This window comes from Magallana gigas, chromosome 6 (assembly GCF_963853765.1).
Source record: "Magallana gigas chromosome 6, xbMagGiga1.1, whole genome shotgun sequence".
NCBI classification, from domain to species: Eukaryota; Metazoa; Mollusca; class Bivalvia; order Ostreida; family Ostreidae; genus Magallana; species Magallana gigas.
In genome coordinates, this window is record NC_088858.1 from 8453740 (window position 1) to 8474410 (window position 20671).

Below are 20671 nucleotides of genomic sequence, written 5' to 3' on the forward strand. Positions count from 1 at the left end.
AATACTAGTTATCTCTGATGCTTCATCTCAGAAACACTAAAAAGTACATTATGTACATAATCCACAACATTATACTTTTTAAAGATTCATATCTCATGAAAATACAACTCAATTTTGTTTATTAAGTTACCCAGAAAAATTCATGATTACAGAAAATCAACTTTAATAAAGAGCTGCAAGAGAAAAAAGTTGTGTTTGAGCAAGCAGCCCTCTGAAGGGGATGATTTGTCCCAAGGAGAGGAAGCCCTGGCTGACAACGAGTGTTCCGATGATTCTGACAGTGAGGGCTGGCATATTCTTGAAGAGGAGTCAGAGGGGGAACTGGAGAAAGCACTGGAGGAGAATGCCAGTAGAAATAAACTGACTGCCTACAATGTCAAAACAATACTTCATGTGAGCCTAATAATAAAATACATGTGAAGTTTATTGTAATTGTCATAATGTGCATACATTGTTCAAAATTAATATCAGCTTTGTACTGAAATTAGTACTATGACTAAATTTAAATAGATCCTATACTATCCTATTTGGGCCAACATGGATGTACTATTGCCATTGTGTGTGAACTAGGAAATACTCAGCTAATGTTTACATGATATAAATTTAAGATATGTTACGTACAGAGGTATATTGTTGTTTAGAAATCTCACTTTGAACAGAGACATAAATAACATTATTTTTTGTTATTTATGTCTCTGCTGTGAAGAACCGTTGGATATAATGAGCTTTCATTCAAGAGGTCCCTCGGATATAATACCTGCTGATAATTGCCTTTGAGAAAAACTATAATTGATACATGTAGGTATGGATTTATCATTTGATACTGGTAATATATATTTCGGACGGTGGTTTTTTTTTTTTTGCAGCAAGTCATCACAAATGAGCATGTGGTTGCCATGGTGAGGAATACCATATTAAATGAGGTCACTTCGAAAGATGAACTGAAGGAAGCAGCCTATGAACCTAAGATGACAAGGGCAAAGGTCAAGAAAGCAATCGAGGAAAAGGGGGATGTAAGGAAAAAATTAAATTTATAGCATGTCAGTAAAGGGAAGATTGAATGTTTCGTGACATATTAACTGTACAAATATTACACTATGTTGCCTGGTTTATATTGAAAGGTGATGCATCCTTGGCCTTTAACACCACTAAAGAAGAAGGAAGAACATGTGAAAACCATTCTGGACATTGAACTGAGCGAGGAGGAGGAGGAGGATGATGATTACAACCCGGAGAAGGAGAAAGAGGTCAGTCCATTACTGGCGGGACGGTCAGTGGTATATCAGGGTTGGAATACTTGACAAATCAAAGTCTCAATGAAGATACAGTTCTGTGACAATACACTTACTGTAAATCATCTGTAACCTGTGGCAACTTTTATTCATAATTAACCAGTGATTAACTTGTTTTTGGGAATAATTTTTGTTACAGAGCCTTTGAAGATAAACTTTAAAGTATATACATTGTACTATGAAAGGACTGATTTGTGGCAAGAAATGTTTGTGACTAGATTATTGTTACCAACCTCTTGAAAGTTCCACACACAGGAATTAAATTTAGTTTACAGCATTTTATGAAATTGTCAGACTCGCAAAGCATTAGACATAAAATAAATGCTGCATTTTTAATCGGGTTTTCCGAAGGAAAAATACGGTTATTAAAATGGTGAAAATATCGGGCGGGCGGCTGCCAAAAGTGTACCCTCATTGTACGGATAACTCCTCCTACAGTTTTCAAGATAGGAAGTTGTTGTTTTGCAGATCAATTGTACATATATCAGAGGTGTGCATATTGCTAGGATTTTGATTTCTGATAATTTATGAAAAAAATACCAGCTTTTGAATTTCGTCATTTTTTGGCAAAATATTGCATATAGGGTACCCTCATTGTACGGATAACTCCTCCTACAGTTTTCAAGATAGGATGTTGTTGTTTTGCAGATTAATTGTACATATATCAGAAGTGTGCATATTGCTAGGATTTTGATTTCCGATAATTTATGAAAAAAAACCAACTTTTGTACTTAGTCATTTTTTGGCAAAATATTGCATATAGGGTACCCTCATTGTACGGATAACTCCTCCTACAGTTTTCAAGATAGGAAGTTGTTCTTTTGGAGATCAATTGTACATATATAGAGGTGTGCATATTGCTAGGATTTTGATTTCCGATAATTTATGAAAAAAATACCAGCTTTTGAACTTAGTCACTTTTTGGCAAAATATTGCATATAGGGGTACACCATTTCACTGGATATGGGTTGACATGGATTATGGATAAAGTTCACATAAAAGAAAACCCGGTTTGCTGTCACATTGACAGCTTTTCACTTGTATATATTTTACTCCAGAATGAAGCTTACCATAATTAAATGTATATATATATCAAAAGGTTTGTGTATGGGCTATGATACTCAGGTGACCGTTAAGGCCTGTTGGCCTCTTGTTTTTAATGGTGTATTTGTTCTGTTGTTGAGGTAAGATTAACAATTTTTGCTTACTTTGTAGGGGAGTTTCAGTGATGAGGACAGTGAGAGTGTAACATCATCACAGGTCAGTGACCTTGGCTCTCCTTGTCCCTCCACTCCACTCACCCCCAGGACTCCTTCATCCTCCCTGGGGTCAGCTGCAGACCTCCATACCACCCCGACTACAGAGAAAGAATATAAAGGGGTTAGTCACACAGTATTGTCATAGCCATTTACATGTTCTTTTTGTTATTGGGATATGTCATGCAAAGAGATGAGCATAAACCATTGATTTAGTTGTTATTATTCATCAGAAGTTTGAGCCTGCTCTTTTTTGTTGTAGCCATTTCTTAGCCCCATGGGTCCACCTAGGCTTATTCCATCATATCGGCAATCTCTGAGTAAGAAGTTTCAGGAAGCTGAAGAAATGAGTGAGAGATTACGGGTAATTATTAGATTTTTTCTTTGAAAACATGTATAAGCAGATGAATAAACCACTTGCATGTAGTAATGAGAGTAAAAGAAGAAGGTGCCTTTCAATATTTGCCCTAAAATTCAAAAGTTTTTCAAATCTCATAAAAATACACATATACCATCTTGAACATGTGTGTATATATAAAGTACCAAGTTATACACTTTTATCTTGTTTCAAAAAATAATTACGACTTCAACATTTTGGCATATTGCTAGGATTTGGTAAAAAATGATGAAAAATGCCACATTTTCTCATAGTTTTTTGAAGAGAAAAATGTGTTGGCAGCCGTCACCCACAACAAATTTAAGATATTTTATGTAATATTACATGATAAAGCTAAAATGTGAGCTTCATCGTGGGCGACAGCTGCGGCCATATTCTACTATTCAAAAAACCACTAAGAAACTAGTGTCTTCTGCTCAGTTTTATGAAGTTACGGGAAAATGCACTTTTTATAACGTCACAACAGGTTTTTTTTTTAGGTCCTAAAAACAAGGGCCTGGGCCTTTCCATTTGGGAAAAATAGCGACATTTGGATGAAATTGGGAAAAATGTCATACCTTACATATCTCTAAATAATTTCAAATAAGACATTTAAACCGTATTGTTAGAAAAGTATGTGTTTAACCATTTTTACATCATCCAGTTTAATTTTTTTTCTGTAATACTTTGAATTGTGCGACATGGTTGACAGTTACAATATGGCAGCCCTTATGTGGAGCATGTGGTTTAGATTTTTTTAAAACCCCGATCCCAATTTACTATTCACGAATTTCGGGATTTTTTTTCTTAGACGATATTTGCTTTTAACTTTTGGGAATTTTCTGTGATGAAATTGGGAAAAACACATACTTTTTACCGTTGGGAATGGGGCCGAATACAGGCCCCCTACGACCCCTAAAAAAAACCCTGCACAATTAACCTTGTAAAAGTCTAATCAAGTAACTATTTATAGATTCTTAATTTATGGATATTTTTGTGCAAATAAACATTACAATTCAATTGTTTGTGATATTTTTAAAAATCGCTCTAAAACAGGGCAAAATATGACTGAAAATGTACCATGTTCTTTAAGAGAGATTCAAAGAGACGTACTTGTAAATTTTGTGGTAATATGCTCTTCTGAATGGTTCAAATGAGCTATGAAAATAGCAATCATTGAAGAAAAAAATGACATAACTAAAAGATTTTTTGACAATGCTCACTACCTTCATAGCCTGTATGTAACAACAAAGAGAGAATTTATACTGACTTTTATTTTGATGATGTTAATTCCTGTTACCCTGTACAGGAGGAGCAGACAATAGCAGCCAGAACTCGGTCCAAGCTGTCCTTAGAGGACACCTCCATCATTGACCTTGAGTCGACCTTTGTCCCCCCGGACTTCACCCCTGACATGTACGACACTCAATGTGAGGATGAGGACTGGCAGGGATTTCTTCAATCTCTCTACAAACCTCCAGGTATCTTGCCTGGACTGCCTCTATTTGTTGTACTTGCAATGCCAATTGTCTAAATTTCAAAGTACATGTAGTTGTATGATTTACTTGTTTATTGATAGGGCCTAATTTTTGTGGATTGTCCAAAATTGATAGCCTTGTATCCTTCCTTTGACAGTTAATCAATTAATCATTGATCATTTACAAACATGGAATTTAAAGATTTCACAGATATCTTGTGCACATTCTGTCCTAAATTATTTTATCAAAACTTGTTCTTTTAAAACAGAATCTGAGAACACTAATGATGGTATGGATGACGAGGAGAAGGACCCAGAGTATAATTACCTGGCAGAAGTGGACGACCTTATTGACAGTGATGAGGAGTTACGAGACGACCGCGCTGTCAAGATATCCAGTCAGTTGGTTATGCTCTTTTATTAGTTGTGAAAAGTTCACCAGATGGCAATAAATTATCTTAATTTGTTTTTTTAATTGACAGGCCTATAATTACAACAACATTGGAAGTAACGAACATGAAGTTTGCAATTTGTTTGCAATGTACTCAAACAAATAACCAATGCACTATAATGCTTTTTATTCCATGTTTTTAATGATTTGTCCATCGTTGCACAGAGAAGGAAATGAATGAGCTGATGGATGAACTCTTTGATTACTACCAAGAGACCCAGCCAATGGAGGAAGAAGAGAAAAAAGTCATGAAGTTTAAAGCAAAGTATGAGTATCAGCAATTCGATTTTCTTGCAAACAAAATTGTAAATCACTTTTTTTTTAAAGTTCAAATATTCTTTGCAGGCTTTAATGTGATAACCTTTTACGTAACCCATCTTCGTCAAGGACTCATTCCCTTTATCTCAATTTTTTTTAAATTTGCAAGATTTGTTTATGTCACACAACTTTTGATTTTAGAGCTCATTACAAAAGACAGGCGTCAGAATCAGATGGACAGCAGAGTGCTGAGAGTCAGAGTTACGTGATGTCTGATAACGAAAGGGAGCAGATAGCTGACCAGATGAGGAAGGTAAACCATGGAATTACAATTCAAAAACATGAATGATTTATTACATGTACATGTATGTATAGGGTAAGAAATGTTGTTTTGATAAGTTTAATTTGATTTTTAACAATTTCAATTTCCCTTTCCCCAGCACGTACAGCTGTTGACACAGATGTATGTATCGGCCATGGGAAATCAGTCCGAGTACAAAGAGGTCGCTGATTACAGCAAGAATCTTCTTGTAAGGCACACAAACCAATGAGGGTCATTATCATCAATTTATTAGTTAATGCAAATATATTAATTAATTTTTAACCTTAAAATTAAAACATAATGCTGGAGACAAATAGACTTACTTAAACTTTATTTTTAAGATTTTAGAAGGGGAATAACTTTCAGGTTTTTAACTTAAAATTGACTTCATTATGACAAATTACCTCCCATAATCATGTTACTGATTTTTGATATGGACATGTCAGATGTGTCATTTTAATTAGTTATGCCAATTTAGATGCAAGTAAATTACTTTACTTATAGATGGAATTGAATCAGTTCAGCATCACAAACACCCAGTGTATCACGCCACACTCCCTGTACAACGCAGCAAACCTTCCGGAGGCCGTCCAACTCGTCAACAAAGACATGGAGTGGGAACAGATTGAGAGGGTCAAGCCAAGTATGTTAATCCAGATATAAAATTATATGTGTTTCAATGAAGTTGATTCACTCAAGTAGTTCAAATTTGTATCACCAGTTGTTAAGGTGAAGTAAAGTAGGTGCATTTCATTATCGTAGATTGGTGCAATCTTAGGTGGAATAACACGTCATCACAAAACGGCTGACCTCTGATCGAAACAACATTCGTTTTATTAAATTTTATTGACATTAACATGTAACTTACTTCATAGCCGAGTGGACAAAGTGTCCGGCTTGTGAATCATACATCCCAAGTTCAAATCCCGCAGGGGCTCTTGTTGTAACTTACTGAATGGAATTTTTTTAAATATTCATTTTTTATCCCCAAACTGCAATTTTTTCACTTATTTGACATATGTTCAGTTTATTTACCATTATATCTTTCAGAATCAAATAATTTACTTTTAAATTTTAGTGACTTTTTTCAGGTGTGCTATTCCACCTTAAAAGTCAGCTTTCTATACTATATGCATTGTAAGGTTAAGCTAAGTTATAATACAAAAGAAAACATGTTTTTTCTTTATTTTTGAAAAAAAATTCATACACTAAGTTAATTTTAAAGAAGTTGAAATTCTGAAACTGTAAAAATTACCCATTCTTCCTCAAAAGTTTTTAAATGAGAACTACCGGTACATCAACATTTGATTTGGGTTTACAGATAGGAAAGTGCAGTATATCTCTTCTGAAAAGTCCATTGCCTCGTTACTTGTACAGAACTACCACACCTTGTCAAAACAGAAGAAAGATCTCATCTTGAACATTGTTGGAGATGTTCATTGTAAGTATTTAATGTTGTTCACATCAATTTACATGTTCATTGTAATGCTTCTACATCTGCTGTGAGGCCTTTTCTTTGTTTACCTTTGGTTTTTAACATGTTAAATACATGTAAACTATTATGACATATCAACTTGTATGGATGATTTACTGTGAACGTATTATATTTGATGTGTACAATATTTTGCGGAAATATCTTTTTTGAACAACTTTGCGTTCATTTGAATTATTTCTGAAATTGACTGTTATTTTACATATATGCATGGCATTTAGCGATTTACTTGATTCAGTGGAAGCTGCATTCTGACAAAAGCACTAAATAGAATACACAGCCAAATAAAGTACATTTACGGTAATTAATCCTCATGCATGGATGGTTTTTCTGTATTCGTGGTATTTTGAATGCTAAACTTGGTGTGTTTGTAGCAAAATCAGTCGGGGATACTCTTCAGTCCAACAAACAATGCATCCCACATTTCACAAGTCAGCAGAAACAGTTGATCTGGACCAGCCCTGTCTTCATGTACCCCGAGCTGCTCCCCCACGGGGCATTTCTGTTCAGGGAGGATGTGGACCGCTCAAACAGGAGGGTGGTGTTTACAGAATCAGAGGACAGGTAGGCACAAACGGATTTACCTGATCATACTGTCATTATTTTTAAAAGTAATTTAATTAACCATTAAACATTATTTAGTTAATGAAAAACACTGATAACTATTAGTGATTGACAATAAAGTGTTTTGGAAACAAGAACATCCCCTTGATAATGTAAACGTTCAGTTCTTGACACCTTGGTCTGTTGGTGGTGTTCTTTATTTTGATTAATTTCTATTTTAAATGTACACAAAATTTGTTCACGATTACACGTACATGTATATGACTGTTGTATATGTGCATATTAATCAAATACTTTTCACTTTCAGTATTGTATGTAAAAGATAATTAAATGATGAACTAAGTTTCATTATATGGTATCAATTATAATAAGTATATGTGGTGTGTTTGCAGGCTAATGGTTCTTGGATTAGACCAGTTTAAGCATCTGCCATATTTCCACCAGCTCATTAGGAAATTTCTTCTTCCGAGTAAAACAGAGGAGCAAATCAGAGTCCGCATCAAGAATATGACTAGCTCTAAAGCTTCTCAAAATATTATCAAGGTAGTCATATTTTCAAGTAAGGCTCGCCTGATAATTTGAGAATTTACTTGTAACTCATCTGTAATTATTTCATATATTTTGCAAAAAAAAAAATCCCCGTTTCTGGTTACAAGGGAATTGCAAATATTATTTGATTTTCACAGAACTTCAAACTGACAAAGAAGTTGCCTGAGTTTCCTCGTTTCACTGGAGTGTTTTCTTCGTGTGATATGATGCCCCCAAGGGATCAACAAACCGAGAGACTGCCAACATGGTGCAAGGAGCTGAAGATCCGTGAGATCCTGGCCAGCAGTGACGAGGAAGTGGAGAGGAGGGCGAGTATACAGAGGTCCTCCAGCGTCAATCTCCCCGTAGAGTCTGCAGGCAAACAAATGGTAGGGCCAAGCATTACCTTCTGAATTAGATCTTGGTATCAATCTGTGCAAAAATCTAAGATACAATAACACCTTGAGCTTGAAAAGAACTACTTTTGTTTTCAACAATCATGAGCATTAATTTCTGTGGGTAAAGTATTCATCATTTTGAGTATACTAGGTAAATTATGCACCATACTTCCTTTGATTTTAATAAGACGGTCATTTTACCTATTTCTTCAGCAAATAAAGATGAAATCAAAGTATTTATCTTGTTTTGAAAGAAATTTTTTCTTTCAATTTAATTTTCATCACGACAGATTATCAGTGGAATATACATATACATGTATCTTTGTTCCAGATTGATGACTCCAGATCTAACTCGGCTCCTGCTACACCTATGACTGCATCACAGGACCCAAATCCAATCCAAACTTTGGTCGTATCGCCACTCCTGACCCCAGAGAAGTCCAGCCTCTCCACTGTTTCCAGTACATCTACACCTGTGTTACTGACATCAGGATCAACACAGGATGAAGCACTGCCTCTGAATGCAATTCTACTGACAAATAAGTCACTTTCTTTAGCCGGAGAATTAAGTTTATCCTTATCCAGTACTTCTGGACTTACCAAGTCAAGCAGCCAAGCACTCAATCTGTTATCTAGTCCCAGTGTTTCGTATGTTGGCACACAAAGCTTAGAGTCACCTTTGACATCAAGTGCTCTACCAGCAGTTACAAGCCAACTCACTAATTTAGTTTCAGTGTCATCAGATCATTATGTCAATGAATTGAGCAAACAAACAACAACTGCCCCTCTGTTGGACAGCAGTCAAACTGTGTATGTACAAACCACAGCAATACAGACTCACCCAGGTGCAATAGTGACCGATTCTATGGAATCAAGTCAACCTTTTACAACATCATCATATCAAAGCATGCCTATCATCAGTTGTCAGAAACACACATCTAGCACATCGTCGTCTCAGAGTCGTAACTTGCCAACCACTCTGCCTCCACTTGGAGATAAACCAGTGACTTGTGGTAGAGCTGTCTCGGACTTGTGGTCAGACGGTGATACGGGAACCGTCAGCTCTTCCTTTGAGAGTACTCCAGAGGTGATCACCAGTGACATCAAGAGTACCTCTAATTCCCAGACAGAGCGATGTATTTCTCCAGACACGATTGAACCAACAGTGAAGATGAAGAAGACTGACAGTAATGACGCTGAAAATCTCAAATGCAGCACGAATCAAAGTTTTAAAGAATCTCACGAGTCTCTGAACAAGTAAGTAGACTGATTCCTTACCTGTTTTTGTAGATTTAAGCAAAAAAGAAAATCATAAGAAAGAAATGATAGAAATGGGCAATTTTCTGTGGATGATATTTGATTGTAAAACAAAATAATGTAATAGCAAAGTGATAGGGACAAATGTCAATTAATTTTGATTTGTTATTAGAGAACTTGTTATATCCATTTATTTTGTAATGCTTTGAAAAAGAAAAATTCACCCAAAGTGTAAATTCATCATAAGAGTGCTGTAGCTAAATTGCAAACATATTTTTTTCAATTTTCTAGTACCAAGAAAGTTCCATTTTCACCTGGATTTATTCCCCTTCATCAAGAGAGTGGACAGAGTGAACTCCTGGGGAACCCAGGCAGTCCGATATTGATACGAGTGATGGACAGTGTTTCTGGTAGCTCCACAGACAAAGGCAAAGAGAAGAACTTGTCAGTGACGGAAACCAATTCCAATCAGAATGCAGTTGTTTGTGAAAGTGATTTTGATACTGAACAAAGGGAAAACAAAGGAAAGACAACAAGTCAAAGCACTGTGGGAAATGTGTTTTTCAGTGACAACATGATCCAAGATTTCAGTTCCTTTCATAGTGTGTCTGATGTTTCAGACAACAGTCATGATACTACACTGGTAGCTTCTGGAAACAGTTCAGTAAGTTCTCCAAGACCAGTGAAAATATTGACTGAAACAAAGACTCATTCAGCATCTGTTGGAAAGGCCACAAATGTAGTGTCACCCAGACCAGTGAACAATGCTGGACCCTCAGTAAACACTCCTTCTACAGTTCAAGAGAAAATACAGACATCCGAACATACCCAGCCACAAAGGTTACTAGCAATACCAATTGAAAATAGATTTAATGTGAACAAACTTACGCCAACTAAACTTCCTGTTGACCACGACCAAGGCAACCCTAACAGATCCCAGCTCATTGGAACAATGAGCAGTATTTCCTCAGCACAGCCGAAACCTGTGGCTTCTGGAGGCTCAATGAAATCAGCCTTGCAAATTGTAGCTGCTTATTCTTCTCTAATGATCTCTCCTAAAAGAGGGCCATCAAAATTTGCACAAAAGGCTCAAGAGACAACACCTGTGAAGAGCAAGTATCGCCCTCTTGCTCCCAAACCCTGCACATCTCCAGCTAAAGCAGTGAGTCCATATTTGACCCCTCGTAAAAGTCCAAGAAAAAGTCCCAGAAGGCAGCAACTGCAGAAACAAGCCCGGGCAATCTGTCCCAAGGGACTGGTAGTGAAAATGGTGATATCTCCATCAAAGAAAGCGGCATCACAGATAATGAACAGAGTCCTGGGGAAAACTCAGTGTAAGATACTGCCACGTCCCCCGTGTGTCAACAGAAGTAACCTCCAGATATCACCCGGGGGAAGCTTATCCAGCAAGTCTCCAGTCTCGGTGAAGGCAGCAGTAGATGAAACAGAGACTGAGGAGGAAGGCATGGAGACGGCCAGTGAATGTGATACAGGTGAGAGCTAAAATCAACAAAAAGTTGCTGAGCCTTGTACTGTATTTGTATCAGCTAGTGCCAGTGTCATATAATATTTTGATACCGCGAAATATTGAACACCGGTACCAAGTACTGAAAGAAATTTACATTCCTCCTTCCACACACAGTTATACATGTAGATAAATGGGTCATTATAAAAAAATCCTTGATATTTCAGTTCTAAACATTTTTAAAATTCTACATTGTGACTTTAACTCATTTATTACTTCATTAGATACATCAAAGTATGATGTATGTGTGAGGGAATTTTGCAATCTAAATCACAACACTTTAATCTCTGACGGCATGTCATGTTTTTATACCACACTTAAATGTATGATGACAATTAGAATTTTATTCTAATTTTCATAGATTCCTGTATCATCCATTTTACAGTATCAAATGTCCTTGCTATCACTTGCTGTTGCCAATCACAGAAAGGCATATGTTAGGCTAATAAATTGTCTAACTTCAATATCAATATTTGATGTGTATGAGCAACAATTTCTATAACGTTATCAAATATACTTGATGTGCTTAAAATGAGTTCTTTGCACATAAATAATGTCAGAATATCCCATCGTGTTATAACTGTTACCATTTCGTCCATTTGTGCACTTAATATTCCCTCTAACTGAGGTTTCAGTAGTGACAATACATGTAACAGGAAGGACAAAATCACACACATATCATACAGTAAATTACAAAGACAACCACCTAGGCATTGCGGATATTGATTGTAAATGGATACCAGTGTGGTATGCTATTGCTAAACAAGTTAAAAGATGTAAATATTTTGTCCATTTAAGGAGTAATATTGGTAACAGAGGACACTTGCGAAAGATAACCATGCTGTGAATCCCCTGGCATAGAAAATTTCATTTATTTTATGTGAATGGGTTATATTTTTCCAACCATCAAACCTAATGAATAAAGTGGGCTGTTTTTATCTTAATTTAGAAGAGTTTGAGTACATCATTATCAATTTATTCTTTTTAATTTCACAACATGGTAACAGGAAGGACAGTGATTTATGGACAGGTACCTTGGTTAAAATATAAAGTGTTTATCTTACTTGCAAAATGTAAAAGAAAAAATTTCCAAACATTATTTAAGATGTAATAAGAAAATCCAAATGAAGAAACTACTGAAAAATTATAATTAATAAAACTATGAAAGCTAATAAAGCATACCATTAGAATGGACAAGGCTTTTCTTGCTGAATACACCTACATACTTGCTTGTAATTTATGATTTTGTGCGCGTCAATCTTCAATGACTATTGTAAAATATAACACTAGAGTAGTATCAACAATTGTGTCCAAAATATTTAAGCTAGCAAATACAGAAATATTCATTTTTGCCTATGGACAGGAATTTTGACAATTTTTGAGAATGATTCATATACTGCTGGTTTAGTCACAGCTTTTTTAATACCGTTCAATGTAATCACAGTGAGGTTGCATTTTTTTATTACTGTAGAAGCAGATATATTTGTTAAGGATTTAATTTTGTTATTTTCGTTCGCAGTTAAAATCAACAAATTTAAATCCGTTACAAAATTTTAACCAAATAATTAATGAATACAAAGAGATAACGATATGAAGAAATTGAATGCCAACAGAATTTTATTTGGCTCAAAAACAACAAAAGTTTGACCCAACAAAAATATGTGATTCTACAATAATTCAAAATTTGAATAAAAATTGTTTTGAGCTTGGATATGACTTACACTGTAAATAATACTGAATATTTATTGTTGATTTTGACGATTAACATATGCAAGTGTACTGGTTTATAAAAACACATGTTTATAACAATATACCAACCCCTTTGTAGTGGAGTCTGAATACTTGTCCGATGAAGTACTGGATGATGTTTCACAGCAGAAAAAGCAGTCTGCTCGCAAAAATCTCCAAAAGAAGTTCCACAAACATCGGGAGCAGCGTAATTCGGTGGAGAGTGATGATACGGAGGTGGAGGATCCGAACCTATACGACAGCCAGGACGATAATGAAGACGACTCGGAACACCTGGCCGACCTAATGGCCGCCAGCACCACCATCAAGTCAGTGCAATGTTTAATTTTAAAAATAACTTTTCAGTGTGGTGGTTTTCTTAGAGTACATTGGAATCATTAAAAAATGGTAGGTGAGTGGAGAGGGCTAGCAAATTTTCCCTGACGTCTAGTGTTTAACAGATTTAGAGAGAAGTACTTATGTGGGTACTCTGGTATGTTTAACTTAGTAAATGGATTGATTATGTGTAAGCCATTTCTTAAAATCATTGTGGCTGTACTTTTGAAAATTTGATACATGCTCTCTGATTGAATACCTTAATTGATACTATTTAGAGAACACTTCAATTTTTATGCTTCATTATAATTTCTCTGTCAAATTTTTAAAAAAGAGTAGAACACTGATTGTGATTTTATTTCTAGGTTTAACCCAAAGACCATCCTGTCTAAAGATCCTAAAGACCTGTCAAGTAAAACCAAAAGACGGAAAGATGCAACACTGGCAATGTTAGCTCCAGACATTGTAGACACAGACCCGCAGGTTCGGAAAACACAAGATAGACTGATTATTGATTTCTGATTATAAACAACTCAAAACAGTGAATACATGGCATCCCCCACCCCACCTCAAATGAATAAATATTGTTTTTGATGAGTCTTCAACTTGTCATCCAGGTTATTGTTTTCATTCATTTAACAGAAAGACGACCGAGACACAGCCTTTGCTCAGGCCTATCTCACCAAGGCAGCTGAGGCTTTGAAAGATGATTTCACCACGTACGAACAGTTCCTTAAGTTGTTGTATGAGTTTGGGAGATCGGAACAGTCACCTGTCAAGGTATGAACTTGTTCTCTTGCTGAAGTTGTCTTAAGCATGGAAGTTAGTAGCATACTTCCTTTTGCTAAACAGAATTTCAAGAAACTTTGTAGCTAACAATGGTTAAAAATGTAGCATGTGCATATCTAGAGTTGATTCGATTATTTTTCTGGAATTTTGGTTCTTTCAAACATGATATAATTTTGGCCATTAAAACTGTATATGTACAACATGAAACAAGAGTCAGCCCATCTATGAATGCTGAATGGAATTTCATGAACCTAATATTTACCATATTATTAAGTGATGTAAAGAAGTGTGTACGAGGGTCAATCAAAAAATACGAAGACAATGTGGCTGTCTATCATATATTTTTCATGAAAGTCATACTTAACAGATTAATCTGTGCACCAACACTTATGTTATTGATATGCGAAGTCTTAGTCCATTTGATGAAACGGTATTTTTGTTACCCCTATTCAAAAACAACGTTTTGTCACTATGGCGCACGGTAACGTTCAAAACATGACGTCAAGATTAAACACGCACAGTTTATAGATATACCCCATCTTCATATCACGCTTAGTCTCTTGTGCCTTTCTCCTTACAATTTAAAATGGCACTGAACCACTTTCCATCTTACTAGCACACATTTGTTCGAGAATCATAAGTTAGTTCTTCAAAGTTTTCATTTTCTAACCGTGCATATCTCTTAGTTTACAGTAAGGATAACCCTGAACATCGGTTGACGTTACTTACTTTTTGACCAAACATTTACAGATATTCTACTCTCTTTCGGACTGTTTAAGTTCAAAATACAATTACCACTACCCCCACAAAATTTATTACAATTAAACACAACCTTGCAAATAATTGTTGACATATTTTTGCATCATTGAGCATTTTCACAGCTTGTATTAATGTCTGTTCAACAAAAAAATATATCCCGTCATTATTTGGATCATAGAATACCATGACTATACTTAATTTGAGGTTTCAATATTATTTGGTTTTAAGCCCAATATATGTAGATATTACTTTCAACATTATATGGTTTATTGTTGACGTAACACAAATTTTGACCGTGCACCGTGACCTCATTTTTGCAGGATTAGATTCTAAATAATTCTTAGAAATAAAGGAATTTATTAACTTTTTTCCTTGCAAGTTGTTTGAAACTATTGCTAAATTATGTCTACCAAATTAAGTAATGATATGGCATTAAGTAACAAAGCTATGACAAAAGTCTTCGTATTTTTTGATTGACCCTTGTATTTGAGTGAAATTTTTCTCAGATTCTTATGCATCAGTTTTAATGAATGCTTGATTTGAATTCATTAATTAACCGATAAATCTGTTAACTTAAACCTAAAGTTTTTTTATTCATTAATTCCGACAATCATACAGATGATTCTGTGATATTTCTTTTCCAAATATTGCATACCTCAAGAAAATCTAACAAATGCGGTAGATTAAAAAATATACTGTAAATTCCTTTTTTAATCGTGTGCAAGAAATTTTTGCAAGGTTGCAAGAGCCTTATTGTTGCGACTATTTCTCGCGGCAGTCCAGTATTTGCAATAGAGTTGTAATAAAAAACAACAGGTGTGGATATAAGGCGTGGTCGCAAAAATTAGGCACAATGAACCAGTTCATCTCAGGTAAATCACAAAATTAAGTCATAGCAAATATTTGTCGCTTTACAGTAACTAAAATGGTTGTCTCTTTTAATTTCCAAAATGATGATTTTCATTTTAAATATTTCGAATTTTCAACTGACTCTTCAGTGATGAAATGTGGAAGAAATGTTACATGTTCATTAGTACAATGATCTTGAAATATTTTAAGTAATTTTTAAAGCCCATTCATTTAACAGAAATACAGTTTAGCATACTAATGGTCTGCCGGTTGTTTTGTATGCAGTATTATAAAAAAATAATTAGATTAGCTATTTGGCAAACCAGTTATGAAAGAATGCTTTGAATACATATTATATACAAATGTAACATAAAAATGATCTGTTATACTGTCATAGTAGATGTTCATGGGCAAGAAAATTTAAGTTTCAAATGTGAACTTTATTTTTGCCTAGTGTGCAATAAAATTTATGAACAGAATCAAGACTGTTATGAAAGAAAAGTAGGTCAAAGCAATCATTAACATAATTACATAGAATGACTTAATTTAATATCTGTCGTAATACAGATTGTTCTAGGAGTAATTCGGTCAGCATTTGTTTAAAAGCTACCAACAAGTCCTTCAAATGCCATCAAAAGCTGTGATAGAATTGTATCATTTTAGTTGATACATATGTACTTGCAATGTAAATCAACATTGCGAAATATTTTCTGAGTTAATAAAATGCTGAACAACTGTACAGGGTTAGAATATTGAAATACGATTAATGTAAATAAAAAGTCTGAATAAAGTTGATATATGAATATTTATAACAAATACTTAACTGCAAGTATTAGTAAATTCCATGATATAAGGATGAACTGATACATGTATAAGCAACTCTAGAAAACTCTAGAAAAAGTCACTAAATCTCAAAATAAGTCAAAAATTCAGATGTGGTTTTCTGTTGAGTTAAATGCAGGATTGAGATTGACAACGCCATTGCTGTTTCTGATCTGGTAGCTACCAAGGCTGGTGTCACTGGTAACTCGGCTGTTGGCCGTTCCATCCAGGCTCTGAGAAATGGTGCTCAGTCTTCTCAGGCCATCTCGAGCACAGCAAAACATTTTCTTTAATTCTCGCCGAAATCTTTGTCCATGAATACTGTACAGGAAAAAGTTGATAGAATGATTCAAATACAGAAAAAAGTCTGATATCCGAGAAGCCATCAGGTATGATGCGTAGCCTTGATAGTTCACTTTTCCATCCACAATGAATTGGAAAGCACTTTCTCTTATAGACATAAAGATAACTTTTGGGCTTGTGCACACTAAGAATGAAAAGGAAACAGATAGCAGCATGGCAGTCAGTCTTTGGTGGAACTGCTGTCTTGAATCTGTTCTGTTGCTCCGGTTTTGACTTCGCATTGAACGCCTTCTCAAAGTGGCTTTTCTGTTGTCGTAAATAATCAGAATGTTAAACGTCAATAACACTACAAACGGAACAAAAGAATAAATGGCAGCATCCAGCCATGGCATGACTTTATCGTGAAACTCTTCGTAATTCTCCTCTGGAATGCAGTATTCACGATCATCAATCGTAACAGTCCAAAACATGTGGCTGTTAATGGCAACAAAGACCACCAATAGAAGAAGCGTGACTTTTCTGGCTCGTGAAGGGGTAGCCATTTGAGCCGCTTTAAGCGGGAAATGGATTGCAATGAATCTTTCCACTGTCATTGCAACCACGAGCCAGACAGAGAAATCATAGGTAAAATAGGACAAAAAATGAATGACAATGCAGGCGGCCTTACTGGTGGTGGTTATGTCTGTCCCGTCATTGAGGATGGTGAGCCATTTCCTGAACGCGTTGACATACAACACGGCTAGGTCCATCACAGCTATCGCCTGCATGTAGATACAGGTGGAGGTGGTTCTCATGGTAAGTCGACAAAGCACCAGGAAACTCAGAATGTTTCCTAGTGTCCCCAGCAGAATCACTATAGGGAAAACATAGATTCCAAATGCCTGGGCAAAACGGTACTCCCAGTACTCATTAAAAATGTCCTGAAGGGATGGGCGTGGTTGATACACGGGGGTTGAGGTGGTGGTAATCTCAGAGTCATTGTTCGCACTTGTATTGTCAAACCGCATCATTAAAACATAATTCTCCATGGTCCAGATGTAATACAGTGAAATTTGAGAAGGAATTCACATACTGCTATGAGAAGATGGTTTATTCCGGCCTGTCTAGATGAAGCTCCTAGAGGAAAGTGAAACGGGCCCACGACTCATTGATTTTTGTGTGTGTTACACTTTTTAGGAAATGCGATAACAACTTTTAAGTGAAGAGACCACGAAATCGAAATTATATTTTTTATGTAATAATTGCCTTACCATACGAAGACATTGAAGAAGTGTCAGATTTATCCCAGCTGACATCCAAAAAACAACATAGCTTGTTTATTCTTATTGAACGGAGGGTAACAAAATCCAAGGAAAAAAGTTTACACGTTAATAAAATCAACACTCGGATATCGAGAGAAGTCCATTCTGTTTTTGAGTGGGAGATAGTCTTTCTGATTGTTCAAATATTGTTGCTCTCTATATCCACAAATACATTCAAAGTCTATTAGGCAAAGCCCATCTCACATTGTGTTGTCAGATCCTTTGCTTTGTTTGAGGTCTATAAACAGGCTGGGGGTAATCCTTGCATTAATGTGTGGAGTAAGAACCTCCCATTATGACGAGATTGAATCATTGTCAGAAAGAAGGGAAAGTGAAGAAATTATGATGGCTGAAGTGTGTGTGGGTAATTTGGCTGAAATGTGTATTGTCCTCAGTCAATTGTTACTGTACAGGGTGTCTTAAAAGTTAACTTATGGTAGTTAACATTCAGGGTTTATGCCTGGATATGTCTACCTTCTTTTGTTTAGAACAGTCAAAGTTCTTTTCAAGGCGTATAAAATTGTAATTTATAAAAGTGATTTGAATTTAAAAAAAAAAAAAACAGTGACAAATATGTTTAAGATAAATATTTTCTTGTACATATAGTTATGGATTTTAGTTGTTCAGGTGTTGTAGTACATTTGTAATTCTAGATGAGATTTAAAAAAAAGAAAACCTGTTTTCCAGGGATTTTTTGTTTGTACAGGATAAACTTTAGTAGCAGTCTGTACCTGATATTTATGGTGACCATTTTGACCACATTTAAAATGATACTTTGATACTTTACGTGTTGACTAATGACCAGTGCTATTGATAACATTTCTTTTTCTTATTCTTCACACCTGGGGATGCAGTGGAATGACATTTTTATACCCAGGATTATATTTTATATTTATGAAACAGCTTTTAAACCAATCATGAAAACTTTATTAAAATTTATTACCAGATGTGTAAACCAGATTTTGTATTGAACAATGTGAGATTGAGGCAATATTGGACACCCTGATATATCGGTTACAATGTGCATAAAAGTACATGAATATATTCGAAATGTAAACTCCAAATGTAAGCATTTCAAATTTTTTCAATTGCACAATATTTACCTAAATTGCATTTCAAGAAAATATTTAGGAACGTAAAAATTAAAAACTCCCAGCAGATTTGAATTCTTTGACCTTCTGATCAGTAGCTGACATATTATGCTACACTACTGACCATAAAAAAAAGGTGGAATAAAAAATATACAGTAGGAAGTAGAAGTTAATAATACTTACCGTAATATCAACAGAAAGTATGTCACAATATTTAAAATGGAGGCATCCTATAATTAGACCTCAGTCACATAATAAATGGATAAGTTGAACAGTTATGGATTAATATTAAGTTTTGTTAACAGAAAAAAGTGGAATTATTGTGCATTTTTTTGAGAAAATTATGTTAATATTAAATTTAAATTTTATACCTGCTTCAAACATATTATTTTTAGCTCACCGAGCTGAAAGCTCAAGTGAGCTATTCAGATCACATTTTGTCTGTCGTCCGTCTGTCTGTCTGTCCGTCCGTCTGTCCGTCTGTCCGTCTGTCCGTCTGTCTGTAAACTTTTCACATTTTCAACATCTTCTCAAGAACCACTGGGCCAATTTCAACCAAACTTGGCACAAAGCATCCTTAGCCTAAGGAGATTTAAATTTGTGAAAATTAAGGATCACGCCCTTTTGTAAAGGGAGATAATTAGGAATTTATGAAAATTTTCGAGAAATTTTCAAAAATCTTCTTCTAATGAACCATAAGACCAGGAAAGCTGAAACTTGTGTGGAAGCATCATCTGGTAGTGTAGATTCTAATTTGTGAAAATCATGACCCCCGGGGGTAGGGTGGGGCCACAATGGGGGGTCGAAGTTTTACATAGGAATATACAGAGTAAATCTTTGAAAATCTTCTTCTCATGAACCATAAGACCAGGAAAGCTCAAACTTGTGTGGAAGCATCCTCCGGTAGTGTAAATTATAATTTGTGAAAATCATGACCCCCGAGGGTAGGGTTGGGCCACAATGGGGGGGTCGAAATTAAACATAGGAATATATAGGGTAAATCTTTAAAAATCTTCTTCTCATGAACCATAAGACCAGGAAAGCTGAAACTTGTGTGGAAGCATCCTCAGGTAGTGTAAATTCTAATTTGTGAAAATCATGACCCTCGAGGGTAGGGTGGGGCCACAATGGGGGGTCAAAGTTTTACATAGGAATGTATAGAGTAAATCTTTAAGAATCTTCTTCTCATGAACCATAAGACCAGGAAAGCTGAAACTTGTGTGGAAGCATCCTCAGGTAGTGTAAATTCTAATTTGTGAAAATCATGACCCCCGGGGGTAGGGTGGGGCCACAATTGGGGGTCGAAATTTAACATAGGAATATATAGAGTCAATCTTTAAAAATCTTCTTCTCATGAACCATAAGACCAGGAAAGCTGAAACTTGTGTGGAAGCATCCTCAGGTAGTGTAAATTCACAGTTGTGAAAATCATGACCCCCGGGGGTAGGGTTGGGCCACAATGGGGTGTCGAAGTTTAACATAGGAATATATAAAGTA

At 35.5% G+C, this 20671-nt stretch overlaps 2 protein-coding genes across 2 annotated transcripts in view; one reads left to right on the plus strand and one right to left on the minus strand.

Moving 5' to 3' along the window:
- The window catches only part of LOC105340111 (GON-4-like protein), a 28689-nt gene that overhangs the window by 1067 nt on the left and 6951 nt on the right, over positions 1 to 20671 (plus strand). Inside the window, exons 3-22 of the mRNA XM_011445969.4 lie at positions 153 to 393; positions 867 to 1013; positions 1122 to 1247; positions 2508 to 2672; positions 2811 to 2912; positions 4234 to 4405; positions 4671 to 4799; positions 5018 to 5117; positions 5312 to 5423; positions 5551 to 5640; positions 5937 to 6075; positions 6754 to 6873; positions 7299 to 7488; positions 7881 to 8031; positions 8175 to 8405; positions 8746 to 9671; positions 9963 to 11164; positions 13025 to 13253; positions 13626 to 13743; positions 13903 to 14040. Of these exons, the coding sequence (XP_011444271.3) occupies positions 153 to 393; positions 867 to 1013; positions 1122 to 1247; positions 2508 to 2672; positions 2811 to 2912; positions 4234 to 4405; positions 4671 to 4799; positions 5018 to 5117; positions 5312 to 5423; positions 5551 to 5640; positions 5937 to 6075; positions 6754 to 6873; positions 7299 to 7488; positions 7881 to 8031; positions 8175 to 8405; positions 8746 to 9671; positions 9963 to 11164; positions 13025 to 13253; positions 13626 to 13743; positions 13903 to 14040 (4828 nt within the window). The remainder of the gene's footprint in view (positions 1 to 152; positions 394 to 866; positions 1014 to 1121; positions 1248 to 2507; positions 2673 to 2810; positions 2913 to 4233; positions 4406 to 4670; positions 4800 to 5017; positions 5118 to 5311; positions 5424 to 5550; positions 5641 to 5936; positions 6076 to 6753; positions 6874 to 7298; positions 7489 to 7880; positions 8032 to 8174; positions 8406 to 8745; positions 9672 to 9962; positions 11165 to 13024; positions 13254 to 13625; positions 13744 to 13902; positions 14041 to 20671) is intronic.
- On the minus strand, positions 16449 to 18420 carry LOC105340110 (probable G-protein coupled receptor 139). Its single transcript, XM_011445968.4, has one exon. The coding sequence runs from the start codon at positions 17808 to 17810 to the stop codon at positions 16587 to 16589; it is 1224 nt and encodes a 407-aa protein (XP_011444270.3). The 5' UTR covers positions 17811 to 18420; the 3' UTR covers positions 16449 to 16586.